Below are 23524 nucleotides of genomic sequence, written 5' to 3'. Positions count from 1 at the left end.
TGTGCAGTAGCCACAGCCACCCTAGGCGCTGTGACAGGACCAGATATAACCTATGCCGCCCCCCCCTGCCCACCTCGCCCCAGGAAGTCTTCAGTATCAGCAAGGCTTACACATCACTGAGAACGTGTGCACACTTACCATCTACCAATCCCTGGCTAAAAGCAAGCCAAGAGAAATTGGAGAGAAAAAGAAAATGGCAAGAAATACCTAAAAATCTTTTAGACATGGGATTTGTAACAAATTGCTATCCTATGTACAATAAAATCTTCAGTAACTCAAATGAAAAAAAAAAAAAAACTTGAGCAGGGTATTTTGGACTGACTGGGCACAGAACAACAAATATTTTGACCAGAAAACATTGAGGTGTCTCATTGCCAGAGAATCTGAAACAATGGATATCAAGTTATGGGGGTTTTACCATAAATGACATGAAGAAGCTGATCTGACCGTCTGGTCCAGGAGCCAACAGTCTTAGCATGTTGTGTTCCTGACCAGGTAGCTAACTGACTGGATGAACAAATGGATGGATGGATGGATGGTTGGATGGATGGATGGATGGATGGATGGATGGATGGATGGATAGATGGATGGATGGATGGATGGATGGATGGATGGATGGTTGGTTGGATGGATGGATGGATGGATGGATGGATGGATGCAAGTAAAGAACAGTATCTGTAGGCAGCCCTGTCTGTATGACTTGGCCCCTAAGACTGGTCAACCACCACTCTAAGCCCTTGGCTCCTCAAGCCTCACATTGTTTTGCCCCTGCCTCTGTTCCTACTTAATATAAAGACAAATCTAGCAACAGATGGGATTGTTACTTTATCCTACATAGAAGGCTACAAGGATGAGCACCATCAGAAATGTATTTGAGAAACATCATACTGGTTATGGTGTGTATAGAGAATGGAGTGGAGGGGACTGAGTTGGGGAAATTAGATGAAAGCTATTGCCATAGTCCCCACCAAAAAAAAAAAAAAATGAGGAAGGTTTCACTAAAGTGGTGGCAACAGGAAGAGAGATGAATGTTCAGAGTTGGGACAGAAGGGATAGAGTCAACAAGGCTTGGTGATGGACTAAATTTTGGAGATGAGGCAGAGACCAGGGTCTAAATCCTTGCTACCTGAGGTGTAGTATGCAGGCCAATAGCATCAGCATTACCTGGGAGCTTATTAAAAACGCAGGATCTTAGGCCGACCCAAAACCTACTGAATTAGAATATGCATTTTAACAAGATCCCTAGGTGATTCGTGCACAGTCAAGTTTGAGAATGCTTTAGAGAACGTTCAGGTTCCTTGGAAAACTGGCAATGGTACCACCCAGTTAAAGACAAAACTGTGTTTAGCATTTGGAAGACTGGAGTCATGATGCTTGAACGTTATTTTGCTTATTCAGCAAACATGGACTGACTGCTATGGACAATGGCTCTGCGAAGACAGACATGAAACACAGTTCTTGGCCTTAAAGAATTCACATCAGGTGGAACAAAATTTTTAAATGGCAATTATATTATATCATGATGAGTACCATGTTTGAGATATTCCCAGGCTACAAGTTTGGTACACTATTCAAAAGATGGTTCAGCTGCCTACATTCATCCTGGGCTCAAGAGCTAGCCAGGACCCGACCTGGGCAGGCTCAGGTTGAATGGGGAGGACCTCCCTTCAAGTTACTCAGCCAGTGAGAAGTCCACATCATCCTTCCACCAGACATGTCAATTACATAGGGCCCTAGGGTTTCTTTCCTTCAAATCACATGCTTGGAGGTAGGAGGCAGGAGAATATTTTATGGAATGAATAATTTGGCTCAGAGGCTGATGAGCAATCATCTCCATCAGCTGCCTTATAGGTCAAATCTCTGAAAAGAGTAAAGTCAGAAAGCTGTAGACTTAAGCAGCAGCAGCAGCAGCATTTTAACAATTAAACACTCTTTCAGAACTCACTAAGTGGATTTGGAGAGTATCACTTTGGCTCAGCTAAAAAGGATTTTCTCCTTTCACCTGTTCTCACAAATTCTGATTGCCTTCATTTATCACACCCCTCCAAATTCAACTCATTACCAAGAAGTGAGAAAAAGCCATTCAAGCCACTGGGCCATGGACCTTATCTAAATCAGATGAACATTTCAATGCCTCCCTTTTATTGGCAGAGTAATACTTTCCTCTTCGCTTTAACACCATCTTTTCCATCTGTTTACTGATGTCAATAACTCCTGGTATTTGGTCTACATATTTTGCTCCCCCACTGATTCATTTCTTGACAATATATTGATACTTAAAAACTACAGACTATTTGAGAACAAGGTATTTCTCAATAGAACTCAAAGTGGTTTTTTTTTAAGATTTTATTTATTTATTTGAGAGACAGTGAGAGAGAGCATGAGCGAGGAGAAGGCCAGAGGGAGAAGCAGACTCCCCATGGAGCTGGGAGCCCGATGCGGGACTCGATCCCGGGACTCTGGGATCATGACCTGAGCCAAAGGCAGTCGTCCAACCAACTGAGCCACCCAGGCGTCCCTCAAAGTGGTTGTAAGGCATGATCTATTAGTCCTGTATCTCTCTCTTTTTTTTAAGATTTTATTTTTCAGTAATCTCTGCACCCAGTGTGGGGCTCGAACTCACAACCCCGAGATCAAGAGTCACATGCTCTACTGACTGAGCCAACCAGGCGTCCCCCAGTCCTGCATCTTCATGAGTTCAGTGATCGTGTTCACTTCCACTTCGCCATTAAGGAGACTGAAGCAGAAAACACTTTAGGGGTTTTGCCCAGAGTCAATGTGCTGAGCTGGGAACGGAACCTGGGAACGTTTCCTCCAAGGTATAGTTGCCATCCACTGAAGGTCCTCCCACTATGTAAAAGAATTCATAATTAGATTACTCAGATGTGCAATAGGGAAACAAATCTCTAGGCATCAGGAAATATCTGTAGTGCTCCCTAAAACTTTTGCAGTGCCTGCATTTCTGCAAAAAAAATAGTAATTTTCCCCACCAGCATCCAACACTAGTTTGAGTACCTTGCAAAGACAACGAGACTTCTTACAGTAACTCTTCCCCCATTAAAATTCATCGCTGGGTAAAGCCTTGTTCTTCAGCTGTCCCACATCATCAGGGGCAAGCTAAAATACCTAAAATCCTTCAGATATGGCACATTAGCTCAATTTCATCTCTTCCCAATATATCCAGCTCAAGCTGGAAACCAAGATATTTATGGGACATGATGAAAGCACTAATACATGCAAAATTCAAATAATACCCAAGTTTGGGGACCATTAAAACATGTCAAGCTAAAGCAAAGAGCAACAACAGCTATAAAATTGTAGAAGTTGATACATTTTATGTTTTACATAAACATGTTTGAAAGAGTGGATGATGAATCAAGAGATATCCTCAGATGTGCTCCTATAAGATTGGGGGGCAATCTGGGCAGAATCAATCCTTGGTTAGACTGAGATTTCGAACACAGACATATGGACACCAATAACTTAACAATATTCTCTGCTATTAGGGGAAAATGGGTTAAAAGAGTTACTTTTAAGTCAAGCGACACATTCTGATATTAACAACACTCTCTCACTCCCCACGAGCCACACCTTTCAGTCACACATTCTTTCTTTGTTCTCCCTCCCGGATATTCCTGAAACCATTCACATTTCCACGTGCCCCTAGCCCAGCCATCACCCCATCTGCCCTAGACTTCCACAGCTTCTAACTGGGTTCCCTGCCATGTTCTCAGCCCTCTCCCATCCTCTGTCCACACAGGAGCCCAGGCGACGAGTTAAGACACAAATCAGATCACGTTACTCCTCCATTTGACTCCCCATGCTCTCTGATGGCTTTCAGGATAAAGTCCCAAATATGCTCCGTGCCCTACAAGGCTTCCATGAGCCCTGGCTTCTCTAGTTCCGAGGTCACCATTCTCATCCCGGCCGCTAAGTGCAAGCCCTACATGTTCTTGGAGCTGCGCTTTTAATTGTGCTGCGTTGTTGGGTTTTCCCCTGTTCCCTGCCTGGCTGTGGAGCCTTGGGGATGCAGCAGCCTGGATGTCACCTCCTCTTCATCCTCATGGTGACTTGTGCTCAGCTTAATCACAGTGCCAATCACCCTGTCTACTGGTCACCCCTCACTAGTCTAAGCAGACACCATCGGCTCTGTTGTCCCAACACCTGACCCAGCGCCTGGCACACAGGAGGCATTTGCTACGTAGAGAATGCACTAGTTAATGAGAAGGAGTCCAACCTAGTCAAAAGGGGCAGTGTTACCGGTCCTACACCTTAGTGCAAGACAAACAGTTTTTCATTTCTATTCCTGCTGAACTTGTGACAGCAGGCAGAAATGTCCAGATCCCACAACAACCCAATTCTCCCAAAACCAAACACCTCCATAGAGAAAGGAAAAGGAGAGATGGACACAACCAAAATAAGATAAAGGTGGGGGCCTATTTAATTAAAAATATTTGGACTTCAAGAGTCTGATCCCTGGAAATAAAGAAAACGGAGTCACTACAACACTCGATGTACAGAGAAGTTGACTTGCTAATAGGGGATTACCGCACTCAAATTAGGTATGTGCAACCCACAGCCTCGATGCCTTCAATAGCCAACCCAGGCCGTTGGAGCAAACAGAAACAGGTGAACTGTGCCTACTTATAGTTCTGGACGGGTACACATTTCTCTCTATTCCTCCAAGTAATAACATATGTTCTTTTAGATAACATAGATAGATAATAATAGTAGATAATAATAGATAATAGATATGCTATTTTAATGTATCCATAAAATACACGAAAATAAGTGTTAGAAGGCACTGACAGGTAGACAGAAAGACATATCATGTACTCATGCACACATCAGTCGGGAGAAAGCATAAGTGGCTATGTTCACTTTGGAGAAAATAGACCTTGGGACAAAGAAAATAACCCAAACTGAAGGGAGGACATTACATAATGATAAAAGAGTCAGTTGACCCAGAACACGTAGCAATCCCAAATCTGTCTATAATAAACAACAGAGCTGCAAAATATAGAAAGCCAAAACTGATGGAAGTGAAAGGAGAAAACAGACAAATCTATGATTCTAACACCTCTCTCAACAACTGAAAGAACCATTATACAGAAAATCGACAAGGATATACAAAATCTCCATGATACCTTCAACCACAAAGACCTAATCAACAATGACCCAACAGCAGGACTTAATGAACTCCACCCAACAACAGTAGAATTCTTCTCAAGTGCACTTCTAAATTATTTATGGTTAAGGACAATAATGTACTGCCAGCTTTGTAAAATACAGATGTAAATTTTATAACAATAATAGCACAAAAAGAGAGAAGAAGGAATAGATTGAGGGAAATATTTCTAGAAACATTTCTAACTATAATGTATTATAAATATCAAGTAGATTCTGAAAAGTTATAATGTACAGATTAAGCCCTAGAGCATATGCTAAAAAAAATTACAACAAATTACAGTGCAAAATCATTAAAGGAATTAAAATGTTATATTAGAAAACAGTCACCTAATACAGCAGAAAGCAGTAAAGAAGGAAAAGAGAAACAGCAAAAAAAAAAAAAAAAGATATGAGATATGCAGAATTAAAAATAAAATGACAGGGGCACCTGAATGGCTCAGTCAGTTAAGTGTCTCCCTTTGGGTCAGGTCATGATCTCAGGGTTCTGGGAATCAAGCCCGACATCAAGCTCCCTGCTCAGTGGAGAGCCTGCTCCTCCCTCTCCCTCTGTCTCCTGACCCTCACTCTCTCTTCTAGCTCAAATAAGTAAATAAAATCTTTTTTAAAAATAAATAAAAATAGGGGCTGCCTGGGTGGCTCAGTGGGTTAAGCCTCTGCCTTCAGCTCAGGTCCTGATCTCAGGGTTCTGGGATCGAGTCCCACATCAGGCTCTCTGCTAGGCAGGGAGCCTGCTTCCTCCTCCTCTCTCTCTCTCTCTCTCTCTCTCTGCTTGTGATCTCTCTCTCAGTCAAATAAATAAAATCTTAAAAAATAAATAAATAAATAAAAATAAAATGAGAGACTTGGAATGAGCTATCAATAATATTAAAGAACAAAACAATCCAATCAAAAGGCATAGACATGGGGGCCTGGCTGGCACAGCTGGTAGGGAATGCAACTCTTGATCTTGAGGTCGTGAGTTCGAGCCCCACATAGGGTACAGAGATTACTTAAAAATAAAAAAGCATAGATCATCAGATGGATTAAAAAAAAACAAGATCCAAAAATATGTTGTTCACAGGAAACATGCATTACATTCAAAGATAGAAATAATCTGAACAAAAAAGGAGAAAAAGACATATATTATAGAAACAGGAACCATAAGAAATATGGAATGACTATATTAATATTACAGAAAACCAACTTTAATAAATGTTACTAGAGATAAAGAAGAAATTTTTATAATGATAAAAGGAGCAACACATCAGGAGAACATAACAATCATAAATATACATGCAGTTAATAACAGAACCCAAAAACACATGAAGCAAAAACAGAATTAGAAAGAGAAACAGAAAATTCAATAATAATAGCTGGAGACTTCAATGCCCCAATTTCTTTTTTTTTTTTAAAGATTTTATTTATTTACTTGAGAGAGAGAGAGAGAGAGCATGAGAGGAGAGAGGTCAGCGGGAGAAGCAGACTCCCTGCCAAGCAGGGAGCCCGATGTGGGACTCGATCCCAGGACTCCAGGATCATGACTCGAGCCGAAGGCAGTAGCCCAACCAACTGAGCCACCCAGGCGCTCCAATGCCCCAATTTCAATAATGGCTAGAATAAGTAGAAAAACAGCAACAAGGACACAGAAGTCTTGAGCAGTACAATAAACCAAGACTTAGCAGTCATCTATAGAACAGTCCACCACCAACAGAACATAGTCTTCTCAAATGTCCACAGAGCAATCTCTAGTACAGACCATATGGTAGGCCATAAAACTCTTCTTGGTATATTTTAAAAGACTGAATCGCATAGTGTATGTTCTCTGACCAGAGTGGAATGAAATTATAAATCATTTAAAGAGGATATCTGGGAAATTCATAAATATGTGGGAATCAAACAATGCACTCTTAAATAAACAATTGTCCAAAGAAGAAAGCCCAAGAGAAATTAGGAAATCTTTCAGATAGATTAAAATAAGACAAAACATACCAAACTTATAGGATGCAACCAAAGCCGCTCTTAGAGAATATTTTATAGCTGTGAATGTAAAAAAAGAGAGAGAGTTTGAAAGGTCTCAATCAATAACTTAATTTTCCACCACAAGACACTGGAAAAGAAAAAGTATACTAAACCAAAAGCAAGCAGAAGAAATGAAATGTTATAGATTGCAGTGGGAATTGAGAGTTGAAAAGAATGGAGAAAATCAATGAAGCCAAAAGTTGGTTCTTTGAAAAGATCAACAAAATTGACAAATCATAACCTAGATTGACCAAGAATAAAAAATTCAATTACTAAAATCAAGAATGAAAGAGAGGACATTAGAACCATCTTTTAAAACCATAATGAAGGGTGTCTGGCTGGTTCAGTCGGTGGAAGATGTGACTCTTGATCTCGGGGTTGTAAAGTTCAAGCCCCATGTTGGATGTAGAGATTAGTTAAAAATAAAATCTTTTTTAAAATGACTATATAGGTGAATAAAATATAATTAAGAATACAAAAAATAAATCCATAAACTGATTGTCAATTGATTTTCAACAAAAGTACCAAGGCAATTCAATAAAGAAAAAAGTCTTTTTAACTAATGATGTTGGGACAACTGATATCCACATGGAGAAGAATGAAGTTGGGTCCCCATCTTAAAATATGGATAAAAAATAACTCAAAATAGTTTATGGACTTTAAGAGATAAAACTATAAAACTCCTAGACAAAATATTGGGGTAAATCTTCGAGGTCTCAGGTCAGGCAAAGCCTTCATAAGAGACAAAACAAAGAACAGTTAAATTGGATTTCATGAAAATTTAAAACTTTCATGCTTCAATGAACATGAAGAGATGACTCACTGAGTGAGAGGAAAATTCTTGCAATACATATATCTGATAGGAAACTTGAATCTAGACTCTATAAAGAATACCTAACTCAATACTATAGAGAGCAAAAAAAAAAAAAAAACAAAAATAAAAAATGAAAAAAAACCTAAAAAAAAAATACCCAAACAAATACTATAGAAAGAAAAAAAAAAAAAAAAACCAAAATTAATAATGGCAAAGTACCTGAATAGACATTTCTCCAAAAAAGACATTCAAATGGGCAATACACACATGAAAAGATGCATAACATTATAACCTTTGAGGAATATGCAAATCAAAACCACAATAAGGTGCCATATCACACCCATAAGACGGCTGGGGAGGGAAGAATGGACAGTGACCGCTAATGGGTGGAATTTACCAGCGGCAATGATCTCACAACTTTCTGAATATATTAAAAACCACTGGACTGTGTGCTTTAAAAGTGTGAACATTTTGATGCATGAACTGTCTCTAAGTAAGAAAATAGCTTTAAAATGTTATCATAGACTTAAAGGTAAAAAATTAAAACTATAAAATCTTTAGAAAAAACACAGGAGAAAATCTTCAAGATCTAGGGCTAGGCAAACTTGACACCAAATCATGATCTATAAAAGTAAAAATTGACAGATTGGACCTCATCAAAATTAGAAATTTTGCTGTGCCTGGGCTCCTGGGTGGCTCAGCCTATTACTCAGCCAACTCTTGATTTCAGCTCAGGTTGTGATCTCAGAGTCATGAGATCAAGCCCCCTCCCCCATGGGGTCCACACTGGGTGTGGAGCCTGCTTAAGATTCTCTCTCTCTCTCTCTCCCTTTGTTCCTCCCCTCCCTACTGACGTGTGCACTCTGTCTCTCAAAAAAAAAAAGTAAATTTTGCTCTAATGCCACGTGAAGAAGACGAAAGGCAGACAATGGACATAGAGAAAATATCTGCAAACAATGCATCTAACAAAAGACTAATATACAGAATATATAAATAACACTCAAAACTCAATAAAGAAAAAAGAATCCCATCAGAAAACATGCAAATAGTGTGAACAGGCATTCCATCAAAGAGGATGCCCAGATAGCTAGTCAGCCTGTGAAAGGATGCTGACATCAGCCATCATGGAAAGGTAAATTAAAACCACAATGAGATATTACTACACACCTATCAGAATGGCTAAAATAAAAAATAGTGACAACACCAAATGCTGGCAAGGATAGGGAAAAATTGGATCAACCATGCAAGGCTGCTGGGAATGTGAAACCATATATAGTCCTTCTGTAAAAACAGTTTGGCAGTTTCTCATAAAACCAAACACATAATTATCAAAGGACCCAGGAATTGCATTCTTGAGCTTTTATCCTAGAGAAATGAACACGGATCATTCCACAAAAGCCTATACACGAACGTTTATAGCAGCTTTATTTGTGATAGCCAAAAATTAGAATCAGCCCAGATGTCCTTCAACAGGTGGGTGGTTAAACAAACTGGGCTTCATACTTGCCATGGAAGATTCTTCAGCAATAAAAAAAGAACGAACTGTTGACACAGGCAACAGCTTGGATAAATCTTGAGTGAATTACGCTGAATCATTAGAGGCACCCCAAACCAGCTCTCATCCCTAATCCAGCAGAACCATGGTGTCCCAGAATTCCAAGTTGACAGCCACCAGTGGCCCCGAGACCTACGGGGTTACTATTAAAGCTGGCAATGTGCACAGCACCACTGCCTCCTTCTAGGGCCCTGAAGCCGATGTGGGTGCAACTGATTGTTCCCAAAGCTATACCTGGGAAGGGGAGGTCTAAATTATTAAGAGGCAACCTGCCATTTAATTATGGCAATAATTTATCTTTTCCCCCCAAGAGTATGTCTCTTCCTCAGACCCAACTGGAGCTTCCAATGTTTCAGCTGGAACTTCTACCATTTCGTGAACATTTCTACCTGCTTGAAATTGTGGGAGAACATTCATCTTCTTCCTTCTAGGTTTCTTGTGCTAAGACAGATTCAGAGACCAACAGCCAAATAACAGAGCTGTGCATACCTCAGGCTTTGTGGCACTCAGATCTCGCCTTCTTAGCAAGCTCACTACATAAAAGAGCTCCTCTCTGTTAACCAAAAAGAGCTGCATCCCAGAGTCAGACCCCACCAAACCAGAAGAGCTGGATTTTCGTGGTCCCTGGCCTGCCTGCTGCCGTCATGGAAACCTGACCTCTGCGATGTTCTCTAGAGAAGATATTCCCAGCCAAAGTTCACAACCTGAGACCCCACACCCTGTCCCTAGATGCTGGAACCTATAAACTGCCTATGATGAATAGTGGTTACATCACCATGCTTGAAAAGCAAAACAAAAAATGGCATTCAATGGGGAGCATCACAGTCATGCTCATTCTAATCCAATCATATTTTTTAAAAGGGGAGAGACTGTCGAAGTAACTGCTCGCTTTCATGCATGCAAATCCCATATGCTGCCTTTCACTTAGCTTTTAGCTGAACTCTGGAAAATCATGAACCACTTTCCTACAGTAGGGCTAGATGAGGGTGCCTGTGACAAAGGACTCCCTCCTTGAGCTGAGCTGAGCTCATTTGGCTTCACTGAACAGTCTAGCTAAGTCACATACATACCTTTAGCCCCCGCACCCCCAGCCACCCCATGTCAAAAGTATACCCTCTCTCATACAGGAGAAACTGCTGCAAACCCAAGTGTGATTTCAATCTCATCCTAATGGATCTCGTGACATCCAGGTCTCTAAGGCCCTCGGTAATAATTTTTCAAGGCCATCTGGAATAAATAGAAATCTCACTCAAACCTGCATGTATGCAAATTTCTGCACTTTAAATGGATTCTGTCCTTAAGTGCATAAACCAAAAAGCATGGAAGCAATTGAATTAGAAAAGCAAGGGTTTTTTTTTTAACCCCCCTCTAATTGGCATTAAGTCACCAAACATTGTCAAACACATATCACTTGCTTAATTACTTTGTGTGCACATGTGTATGTCTTTATAACTTCATAAACATATAAATGAGAGGGAGATATGCAGATTTAATGTACACCCATATGGTGATAAATACAAAAACTGCCAGAAGATTGTAAAAAGCTATACTAACACTAAAATGGTATCTTTTTTATCTTTTGCTTTGCTTCCAAATCACAAAGAACAAACTAAGAGTGGTAGATGCTAAGCATGGATCCTTACCTAAAAGGAGAAATATGCACAGGCCATTTTGTTCAATAACACAAAATATTTTTAAAAATACCTTGCTTCAGGTCCATAGTCAACATCTTCAAGTAATTGTCTTTTGTTAATCTTATGTTGTGTTTATGTGTAACATTGTTTCTATGTGTCCATTAAAATTTGTGTTGAAGTGACTTTTCCTAAATAGCTTACTACGTACTGTTCACCCCAGTGTGTTTTATTTCAACATGGTTTTCATGAGTTGGAGCTGACCTATTATGCTCCTACAAGATTCTGTACCACCCTCAGCAAAACCAATCATGAAAATAATAATTAGTCCTGCCTCTAGTGTATCTAGTAAGTAGGCTCCATTTTCCAACCTTAGGTATCGTCATGCCAGTTAATCTTCTACTTAGCAAAGTCTTAACAGTGAGGTATCTGCAGAGATGGCCACCATTCCAAGGTCACACTGGTCTCTGGTTATTGTGGGTGCCTTTTTCCCATGTTTCCGATGCCTCCAACCCAATTTCTTGGCCACCCACATTAATGTATGCCAGGCTGGAAGGCCCACGCTAACTTACATGTTCTCTTTTCCAAAGTCACCTTTTCCGAAAGAGAGAGAAGGGTGACTCCTCTCTTCATGATGAGCCCCAGGGATGAACAGGCTTCAGGATTCATCACTTGGTTTTGGAGAAAGTGTCTTTATTTGACTGGCTCCTCGTGTTTCAGGACTGTATGAACTGATCTAGCCGAACTCATTCACACTACCCTCCAAAGGCTGTGTCTACACAGACCAAATGCAGGTAAAAACAAACAAACAAACAAACAAAAAACAAAAACAAAAACAATGTTCATTTATAGAAACAGGCTGCAGTCAGAGCAGTGCAACTGCCAACATTCCAGAAGGACTAAGATGTTTTGGCCTCTTACAAATCCTATTGAGTGCACACACCATATTTTAAGTCCACATGGGGCTTAAATTAAAATACAGTTAAGGTCCTCATTTTCCTTATCTGAAAAAAATTTTTTTTCCTCTAACGTAACTCCTTTCTTTTTAAATTTCCTCTTAAACAGCATTCTTCTGTGTAAATCAGTGTCGATTTTTCATTTGCATTTGCAATATCTTGGACATCTACCTTTTTTTAATTGTTGGATATCTGAATCCTTATTTAAGAAGGGGCAAAAGAGAGCTGCAGAATTCACCCTTACAGAGTAATTTTTACCGAGCTTTTTAAAGATGCTTAAAAAAAATCAGTTAACAGGTCTCCATTTTACTTAGCTCATATAATAGACACGGCCAAAAACCAGGTACAGACTTTTGGAGATTTGTCTGCAAATTTAATGAACATTAAAACATATCAGATAGGCCACATGGCCCACCTGATTTTAGCTGCCAGTTCCAATATTGGCTGGCTGGGTAGTTTTGGACCCAATTCTGTTATTTTCATCTTTAAATGGGTTTTTAAAACATCTACCTTACAGGATTGTTTTGAGGATTAAATGAGAAAAATCCATGCTCTGCCCTGGCATAGGGCCTGGCCTAATAAGTACCCCAAAACCTTAATAGGTCTTCAGGGTAAGTCAGGCCAAGCTACCTGAGTCAAACCATCACTTTCCAGCACTTCTCTTGGCCAAAGTATTGGAGTTCTACACTCTTGCATGTGAATTAGGAAACCTGGTGTGGTTGGTGAAGGACTGGCAATACTTCCATGTATATCAGACTACTAATGTTGCTTCTCATGCACTCAGATAGAGCCTGATCCCTTGTTCCTGCCTGACTGGTTACAACACACAGTGACTAAGCACTGCTTGGGCAGATAATATGGTCTGTAAGATATTTACTCACTGAAGTTTTTCCAGACTAACTTTACAGCTTAGTATATGGTCTATTTTTACAAGCGTTCCATATGTGCTTGAGAAGAAAGTACATTCTTCTAATTGGATGCAGGTCCACTGCACTGAGCTTGTTAACCAAATCTTCTGTATGCTTACCCATTTTTGTGTTTGTTTCATCTGTCAATTTCTGAAAGAGGTTAGCAGATTTTACAATGTCTCCTTATAGCCCTGTCAGCTTTTGCTTTATATATTTTAAAACAATGATATTAGGTGCATATGAGTTTAGAACTATCTGAAAAGTGGAACTTTTTGCCATTATTCAGTGATCCTGTTGACCCCAGTAAAAGTTTTGCTTCAGTCTATTTGTCTGATATCAGTTTAACTACTTCAGCTTCTTTCTGGTTAGTATTTGCATAGTATATCCATTCCAGTCCTACCTGTATCCTTATGTGTTACCTTTGTCTCTTATACACAGCACAGAGGTCAATTCTGTATTCTCCTCCAGTGTGATAATCTGTGTCGTTCAACTGGTGAGTTTAGTCAAGTTCTATTTATTGTAACAACTGAGAAGCTGGCTGCCAAGATCAAAGGACCTTTTTAAAGTATCTCTGAGTTTCTGGGCTGTAACCTGTTCACCCTAGTCAATTTCTAAACACTCTTTGCTTGCAGTCATTCTCCTGTGGGAAGTTAGCAAAAGTTCAATGATTTCCATCAGTGAGCTGGAGCTGGTACTATACTGAAGACTTGTCTTTATTAGTACAGTTATGGAAGAAAGTCAATTAATGCAAGGAATGGTGCACACAGGTCTAATCCATTTGATGTAAATCAATGCATTACACATTTCAGTTGCTCTGTATTCCTTCAGAAAAGTGCATGGAAGTGATTCATCAGAACTAAATTCTTCACAAGAAACAGACCAATTCTCTTAGGCTCACTAGGGCATCTCTGCTAGTAAAATATAAAAAGCAATCAAACTGAATAAGAAGTCCTTTTTGCAGACATTTACATCGGGGAAGAACATGATTCTTGACAATTCAGAGCAAATGAAGTGCAAATTATTCTCTTATAATATATCCCAGAATTGAAGCTGAAATTGTGACTAAAAAAGAATCCACAGTTTAATCAGAAAAATATATTTATTGGTAATTCCCATGAGGTCCTATTTGATACATTTATATCATGGGATAACAAGTTCATAACTCTTGCTAAGTTATAAATATGGAGTTTATGCAGAATTTGCATGTATTGGATTTTATTTTGAATTTGCAAGTGTGCTTATATTTGAATATTTATAATATTCCAGAAAAAGCACAGTGGAATGTGCAAGACAGATTTATTTAGTGTAATGCTCTGAAATGTGTCAAAGTCTTCAACACTGTTCTTAGAGGCAAAATGGCAGAAATAACAAATGGGATGCAATAAGACCAACAGAATAATCTGTGAAGTCCAATACCAAGTAAAACTAGAACAGCTCTTTTGCCAATAAATATTTCACTAAAGTTAGACAAATATTTCTGTAAGCTTACAATGGTACTGTATTAGAAGCTATAAACCATTAGTTGGATTCTTCATTATGCTCTAAGGGAAAAGAGAACATTCCCACCCATACTTTTTTCTTTCCCCTAAACTCATTGACTAGAGATCTTATTTGTCATGGAATGCCGATATTAGCTTTTCCACGGTGGAGAACGTTCCTTACACAGTCAAAATAACGAGTACCAAGAATGGAAGTTTCGACAGAGTTTCAAGAATCAGATTATTCACCTCACTGTATCTGGTAGCCCCTCAGATACCCAGAGCAGTTGAAGAATGAAGTGTTCTAAGCAACTTAATGAATAATTTATAAATTTAATTCATAACTCTATGAATTAATTTATAAGCATCATGTAATTCGTAGTTAATGGGGAGCGATGCTGTCATGAAGGAAAACTGCTCTGGGAGGAGGCTGCCCCAGATGAGTGCACTCCCTTTCTTTCAAGAATGAGGGCAACACGAGTACCAACTGACCTAAGCTCTCAGTTGTGGCTGTTTAGAAATGGCCCCAAGTCTTGACTGTTCTAGCCAGACCATTAGCTCTGGTGTCCGCTCAAAGTCCAGGCTGTCTTGGGAGGGTTCTGGCCAAGCCAAGCAAGTCTTATTATTTCCAACTGCCTGCCATTATTAATTTCCTGTTCCACTGAACTTTTAAACAGAGAAGAAACAATAGCAATATACTCAAACATCTCCATAATGTACGGGTGTAAGCATTCTATGGTTTCTTTGGCATAGGAGAACAGTCACTCATCAAAAAAACCAACAGCCGATTCCTGACTTGTCATCTCCGCCTTTCAGTCTGAGAGTTTATTTAGCTGAGACTGCTTTCCTCATTAAGAACTCCCCCAGATACTGGGGCGCATGGGTGGCTCTGTCAGTTATGCATCTGCCTTGGGCTCAGGTCATGATCTCTGGGTCCTGGGATGGAGCCCCACAGCTGGCTCCCTGCTCAGCAGGGAGTCTGCTTGTCCTGCCCTTCCCTCTCTGCCTCTTTCCCTCTCTCCTCTCCCAGTGCTCTCTCTGTCTCTCAAATAAATAAATTAAACTTAAAAAGAAAAAGAACTCCCCGGATATCAAGAGGCTAATGAGATAGTCAGCCATGGTCTTCAGGAACCAAAAAGTTGACATGAGTATAATTTATCACAGTCATGATAAAACATCATTTTAAAAACTGTTAATGTTTACTTTGATTATAAAAGTAGTGCATACTCATAAAGGAAATGCAAAACCTTCAGAGAAGCCGAATAAGAATCAGTCGGGGCGCCTGGGTGGTTCAGTTAGCTAAATGTCTGCCTTCGGCTCAGGTCATAATCCTAGGGTCCTGAGATCGAGTCCCTCATCAGGCTCCTTGCTCATTGGGGAGCCTGCTTCTCCCTCTCCCTCTGCCTGCTGCTCTCCCTGCTTCTGTGCTCGTTCATGTGCTCTCTCTCTCCGTCAAACAAATGAATAAAATCTTTTTTAAAAAGAATAAGAATAAATCACGAATTGATTTACTAATATCCTGGTATTTTTCTTTCATTCCTTGTATTTTACGCTTAGATGTGGAGGGCTGGGAAGATTGTGTGTGTGTGTGTGTGTGTGTGTGTGTCTGTCTGTCTGTCTCTGCCTCTCCCCAATCCCTCTCTCTAACATAGCTGTAGTTATAGTAGGTCCATAACTGTCTCTTTTCCCCTTAGCTTTAAATCGCTAGCAATTTTCCATACTCTCTGAAAATATATTTAAATGATTTTCTAATAATCCTTCAAGTGGATGTACTGAGATTCCTTGAATCATTCTTCTCCATGTGGATATCCAGATTTTTCCAATTTCATGCACTTACAAAGAACTCCAGCTAGCCTCCCAGTGTACCATTATATCACCCTGTACTCCCCGCCCCCCGCAATAGCATTTCTCACAATTTTAAGTCGCTAATTGTTGGTTTCATTTCTATCTTTCGCACTCCATGAGGGCAGGAACACACAACAGGGCCCCCAGCACATAGCCCAGTGATAGTGGACACTCAGTAAATATTTGTTGAATTAAAAAGTGAAAAAATAAATAAGTGAGTGAATGAAAAAACATGTATAAGACTATGATTTTCAGTAAAATCCTGGAAAAGAAATTATGGGTCAAAGAAATATTTTTAATGATCTCCATTTACATTATCTAATTTATTTCCAGAAGAATTGTTCAAATTTACAAGGCCACTAACAATGTATGAGAATTATGGAATTGATGGTGGTGGTGATATATGTTGAGGTTTTTTTTTCTTTATTATTTTGTTTGTTTGTTTTTAAATCAGGGCTAATTAGAAAGGCAAAAGTTTTTCCCACACTTAATGACTTAAAGTTGCATAACTTCACTCCCAGTGGGACTAAACAGTTATTCCACGTCTGTAAACTAGTTGTGGGTCCCCTGTTGTAACTTGTCTTTTCCTATCCTTTGCTTTTCTAATCAATTTGTAGGAGTCCCTTATACAGAAAAGATGTCATCTTTTTGTCTGTTTTATTTGTTGTGCCTATTGTCATTAATTTGACAATATGCCGTTTCATTTTGGCTACTTTTTGACAGATGAACAGTTCTCGTTTTTATGCAGTCATAACTGTCTATCTTTTCCTCTCTTCAAACATCCTTCTCCTTAGCTAAGAGTCCCGCATGTGAATTGCAGCTATCATTTAAATAATAATGCCGATTGTGAAAGCAGAGTAACTGAGTTCAACAGACTCCCACTTATACAACTAAATCCTAATCAGCCCCAAATGGATTTCCCTTCCCAGGATCCCTGGCCACGACACATCCAGGCAACACAGACCAGTCACAACTCTTTAGCATAGTGCCCACCCCGCCCAAACTAGTTCCCCTTCTGGACCACTCTGATCTGATCACTGGTACCACCTCCATTCCAGACTAGAAATCAGGGAGGCACGTTCAACTGGACTCCAGCCCTCATTTCCTTTTGTATTTCTTACATGCCTTTCATCCAAGTGCTTCTCTGACCCACCGGGGTTCAAGCTCATTGCCATCCCAGGACCTTGACCATGAGGCCTCACCCCACCTACTTCCCAACCATGACCTTCTCAGTTCTGGCCAGTCCTGTCTAGGTGAGGCCGCTGAACTGTGCGATGCCAGCAGGATGCCATGCCTGCCCACAATGCCTCTTCTCTTCTAAATACAAACCACCTATTCCCAGACGTCTTCCTGAATACATCTCTCCTTTTTCTGGCCTGTTCCTCATTCCTTAGGAAGGAATAGGCCTGAGATGGCTTCTTGGTTAAATCTCCCATTCTACAGAGGGGGATGGACCTGGCCCAAATCACAAGCCTCATCTCCACTCTGACCCACAGCTCTGCACTTTGCCCTCTAAACTTCACGGACTTGAGGATGAAGATGGTGACCCTGCCTTTTCTGGCTTTCTATAGGCTCTAATCTCCCCCAACTGCTAGCACTGTGCAGAGCTCACGATTCTTCAGAGTTTGCCGATTAGACATGAACTTCCACGTAAACAGATGGACTTTTCTCTCTGTTTCACTATATTCCTGCAAAGGTGTGACATTCTAACGACATCCTTGATATTCAGATCCTTTCCAAACAAAAGACATCTCCTTTATTAAATGTCTAAAATACCAAATTACTTTGTTCTGCGCTAAGCTCTGCGAGAGCAAGAATGACGCACCTTCCCTGGAAGATAATGGGCGGTCTCACAAAATTTTGTTTAATGAATAACGACGGAAAAGATGACTAATCTTCAATGTCACTTCATACCACCGAACTTGACGACAAATATCTATAAAAGATAAGCTGATATTCTTCTTGCCGCATAACACCACGGCTCTAAAATTACTATTGAGAAATGCTAATTCTGGGAGCCTTTTACACAACCCAGAGAACCGAGCGGTTTTTTTTTTAATTAATTTTATTTATTTATTTGAGAGAGTGAGAGAGCATGGGGACACAGGGAGAGAGCACGGGGGTGGGGGGACAGAGGGAGGACTCTGAGATCATGACCTGAGCCAAAGGCAGACACTTAATCCACTGAGCCACCAAGGCAGCCACCCGAGAACTGAGCATTTTGTCAGGATTCCAACATGTCTACTATCCACGTGGCCATGCTAACGAATCCTGCTCAAGTTCCACAGATGTGACAGCGAGTGTCTCCCCGTCTCCTGAGAAACAAGTGGGAGAGTATAGCAGCTTCTCTCAAAGGCAGCTGAAGAAACGCAGGCTGGGCTGAGAAGCCACCCCTGTGAGAGCCCTGTGGCCCACACCCGGGCCTGTCAGCCTGCCTCATCGCTGAAGCCCAGCTGGGAAGGAAGGGCAGCGTGGGCACCTGACCTGTGAGTGGGCAGAGGCACCGTGGGCTTTCCTGCGAAGGTGGAGAGCATTCAAAATAGCCACCTTTTAAAAAGAAAGGGAAAGAGAAAGAAGCTTTTCTCCATTGAACAGCCTTTTAGTCCTTTCCTGTCAGTGATAGCCTACTGGATTTCAGATGACAATTAATTACTCTTCCTTATGGCTGCTGGAAAATTCAGAGACATGGAAAGTCTAGGATGCAACAGGAATATCGTGCCCAGAACCTCTGACCTGTAGAGCCATGGAACCCGGCCCTGTGCGTGCCAGCCAGCATAGTACCTGGCAAAGAAAAATGAGGCCCGCGCACATTCACTGTGCCCAATTCAGAATTCCTCCCACAGACCGAGTGGTGCTCCAGAGTTGGCTACAAACAGAGGGAATTTGGCCTGAGAAAAGCCTACAGAATTCGGGAGTTTTAACAGCTGGTAAGCAAGAATGTTTTGATACATTTTCAAAAAATGGTCTTAGAAGTTCTAGAATGAGCAGGACCCTTCTCTGACCCCAAACAACATATTGGCAGACAGATGCATGAAATGCAATTTCTAGTTTCTTTTTTTTTTTTTAAGAAATACTCTCTATAAACAACTTGAACCTTTTGCCAGCCCAGCATTCTCTGTCTTTGTCCTCACCAGGCAACGCGCTTACAGTCATTTCTATTCAGCAGTTACGTATCACCCGAGCCGGCTGCCATCAGCAGAGGCAGGCAAGCATGGCCAAAGGAGCACTGGGAGCAGGATTCAGGGTCTTGGCTTGCAGCCACAATGGCCTAGATGGCTGTGAGTCAGAATGTGGCCCTTGTTGCCACCGGGCTCTCCTACTGTGGCTTATTCACCAGGCCCCCAAGTCTGCTCCCATCCTGTGGGGCTTCATGGGGATTTCCAACATGGCAGCCAGAGGCCCTTCTGCCACCCCAGCCCCGAGACTCCATGCCCCCGCCCCCCCACTGCCACCCCCGGGGAGCAGAGAGCCTCAAGGAGCTGGAAATCCCTTCTCCCCAGGGGTGTGGCAACCCCGGTCTGATCCCGCGTCCAAACCCACATGGGTAGCGTTACTGAAACCGGGGACGGTGTGGATGGTACAACTATCAGTCCGCGTTTATCCAGGGCTCCGTCTGTGAGCGTTACTCACATGAATGGTCACTCTGCGCTTGGGGCCAGGACCCCCTTCACAGAGGCACAGTCAACGGACCAGAAAGAACTGGAGCAAGATTCCTGCAGGGCCCCTCCAGAGGTCGACGACCTTGAGAAAGGCTGGCGGCCCCTTTGGCCTTCACTCTCATCTGATAAGTGGGGATACTTTTGCCCACTCCACCCTCTCCCCAAAGATATTGCAAGTTTATGGTGAAATACCAGAGATAAGGGGATGTGAAAGCTCATCAGACACTGGAACGCAAGCTCCATGTATTCAAGGCCTGGACAGGCTCTGGTCCAAGGTGACACAGCTGGTTCATGGACAGCCTCGCTGTTCCCCTCGGTTCAGTGGAGCACAGAGACCACCAGCTGGCCCGGAAGGCTGCTCCACACGGGAACCCCGCATGGCTAACTCTCATCTCCCAGGGTGGGCTCCTCACCCCCATGCGGCCCTGCTGCCCCCGTGTCTCAATTTTCACCACACACACTCACACACACGCACATTCTAACTCACACACACTTCACGCATACCTTCCCTCTTCTAGATTATCAGGACTCACTGAACTTGTCCTGAAGGTGGGAAAGTATCAACGCCCTGGAAAATTCTGGAACCCTCAAGCTACCACTATTCTTCAAGATGAAGATTTCTGGAGGTGGGTGGAACTTAATGAAATAAAAAGATGCCCTTCGGGTGACAATGTGTTCCTCTAGCAAATTTTATTTCATTTGTGCAAATGGTGTAAGATCCGGTAACTCCGACTCTTTAAAAAGCGCTTCTTCCTTGATTAGACTAGATGGCACTGTAGTATCACCCTTTTCCGACCAAGTAAAATCTCATTTCATGTCAGAACATGTTGCTTCGATTTGGGACCATCAAGAGGGTGAACTGTCCCCTTGAGGGTCCTGGTTATCTTATGGAAAATTTCTGAGGGAATCTGCCAGAGGATAGGGGCCACCAAATACATAATCTGGACCCCATTTATAAGGTGTGTCTAGAGACTGCATCACACCCGGACCTACATGTCCAGAAGGATTTTCAAAGGCACACGTGTCCTGTAGAGCTCAACACCTACAAGCCCCAACAGCAAATGGAGATTATTTTCAATGCTGTCAAATTGTTTGGGATCTTCTTAAACCCCAGTATCTTATGGTGACAATGACTTACACAATTCTCACAATGGACTGAGGCGACCCTTCCTGGAGCCAAGGTTCTCTTAGGATGAGGAGGAAAAAAAAATCCCTTAGGGCTGTAAAGGCAGTGAATGTTCAACAGATTCTGCCAGAATCCCAGCATTCAAGAAAGGCCACTGTACACTGAGGGAAAGGAGCAGGAGCATGGGTGACCAAGAGAGTCAGAGGGCTCCATTTGCCTCTCTCTAGAAGGAAGAAACTGCAAAGCCTTTTGCACTCCAGGAATCCCTGCCCCCGCTTGCAAGGCACCTCCTTGTCTAAGGCACAGGGAGGAGCAGGGAGCAACGAGGGGTAGGAGTTAGGAGCCGGTCCAGGTAGGCAGCTGCTGTAAACAGCGGCCTGGAGGGCCCCTGTGGTCGCCTGACAGAGAGGCAGAGAGCACAGCCCTGTCCTTGCCTGCCTAAAGACCCTTCCACAGGCTCCAGGGCAATCAGACTCATCCAGTCCATTCCCTGGACTCCCTACCCCAGCCCTGATTTGTTTCAGGGACAGTGGCATATTGGGAGGCCCGGCTGGAGCAACTCCAGCCCATCAGGCCCTTCTCCCCTTCCCCCTTTTATGGCACTCCATGACCTCCAGCAACCGGGCATTGCGGCTGCATGAAGGAAAATGCTCTAGCTTCAAAAGCAACTGACTACAGCCTCTTCATAAATCACCATTTTCCGCATCAGCCCCGGGTTCTCGGCGCGGGGGCTGCGGGGCCCCCACGCTGGGGCTCAGGGTTTGTACATCTGGAGGTTTCTCAAGAGCGAACCCCACACAGGGTCAGGGCACCGTCCCAGCCGGCCCTTCTGTACGCACGGTGCCCCCCTCCCCGCGCGCACTCGCAAAGAGTGCAGCCAGTAGTGGGGAGCGTTAAGCTGGGTCCCATCAGCTCTCTCTGGGTGTCCGCAAACAGCGGCAGAGGGACACCCACTCTCGCCCAGGGAGAGCAGAGGCAGAGGACAGGAAGGAGGAGAGTGGCAAAAGTCAAGCAAAGAGAGAAACATCTGAAAGGGTAAAAGAGAGCGAGAAGCAAAGTGAGAAGAGAGGGAGAAGGCAAGAGCGAGCCGCCAGGGACCGACAGGTAACTGGAGCAAGAGAAAGAGAGAAAAGCAGATAGAGGAAATGAGAAAAGGAGGTGGGAGGAGAATGCGGGAGCGGGAAAAGGAAGAGAGGGCAGAAAGGAGGCTTTGGAACCGGGGTGCAGAAAAAAAAAAAAAGAGAGAGAGAGAGAAGACAGGAGGGACTCAGGGGCTTCACACACAGAGACCGGTTCTTTCCAGCGCTCCAGTGCGGAGTCCGCGTGCGTTACCCTGTCCCGGCGGCGGCCGTGGCGGGGGGCGCTCGTTTGGGGCCTCCCAGCCACTCCCCCCGCACGTTCTCCCAGCCACCAAGCAGGCCAAGCAGCCGACAGACTAGCCGTCCCGGGGCCGCTGCGGACAGGCTTCCTGCGGCTGCCACGGCGCCGTGAGCGTGCGCGCCAAGGAGTCTGGCGCCCGCCCAGTGCCGGCGCACTGGCCCAGAGGTGCGCACTGGGGCGCCGCCAGAGACCAGCCGCGCCTCCCCGCCCTCCGCCCGCCCGGGCCCAGGTCCGCTCCCGCGCTCCAGGGCCCCGCTGGGCTACGGGCGCGGCGCACTCACCTGGACGGTCTCAGTCTGGCGTCGCGCTTGCCGTCCACCACAGCGGGCACGCAGCTGGTGAGCTCGGTCCAGTCGGCGTGCAGCCCGCAGCTCCAGCCCGTGGAGAACCTGGAGAAGAGCCAGGTCTCCCGCTTACCCGGCCGGTGGCAAGTGCATTTCTTCTGACCCACGCGGCACTCGCACGGCTGCTCCAGCTGGATATTGCGCACCAGGTGACGGCCGAAAGTGGTGCCTCCGGTCTTCTGAATGTGCAGGAACACGATCAGGTCATCGCCCTTGATGTCGAAGTCTACCTTGCGCAGGAGGTCGCCGCGGCTGAAATTGTAACGGGGCACGAACCTGGCGGAGCTCTCATCCTCCGAGCGGTACGGGTCCGGCATCGGGGAGCTGAATGCCTGCAGGCGGAGGAGCTGGCATTCTGTGCCGGGGCACACGTACTGGAGGACGATCACGGCAAATAGGAAGAGCATCACCAAAGCCAGCAGCAGCTTGTTGGATTTCTCATCCATGTTCCCGACGCTGGGGGAAACCCAAGATCGTTACGTCAAGCCCGCAGCTCAGCCGGCGCTCGCCGTGCGCCCGCACCGCCCCCTCCCCCCGGCGCCGCCGTTGCGCCCCCTTTCCCCCCCCCCCCCCCCCCCCGACCCCCCCGGCGCGGCGGCGGCCGCGGCGGCGGCGGCGGCGGCGGCGGCGGCGGCGGCGG

General features: G+C 43.6%; 1 protein-coding gene across 2 annotated transcripts in view; it reads right to left on the bottom strand.

Moving 5' to 3' along the window:
• LOC111162152 (heparan sulfate 6-O-sulfotransferase 2) overlaps window positions 1-23524 on the bottom strand; it is a 270709-nt gene that overhangs the window by 245914 nt on the left and 1271 nt on the right. For both annotated transcript variants that reach the window (XM_022526341.1, XM_022526342.1), the window contains exon 2: window positions 22822-23340. In XM_022526341.1, the coding sequence (XP_022382049.1) occupies window positions 22822-23340 (519 nt within the window). The remainder of the gene's footprint in view (window positions 1-22821; window positions 23341-23524) is intronic.

This window comes from Enhydra lutris, unplaced genomic scaffold, assembly GCF_002288905.1.
Source record: "Enhydra lutris kenyoni isolate GAN:26980312 unplaced genomic scaffold, ASM228890v2 scaffoldscaffold89, whole genome shotgun sequence".
NCBI lineage: Eukaryota > Metazoa > Chordata > Mammalia > Carnivora > Mustelidae > Enhydra > Enhydra lutris.
Note: the sequence above shows the minus strand (reverse complement) of the source record. Positions and strands in the feature narration are given on the sequence as shown.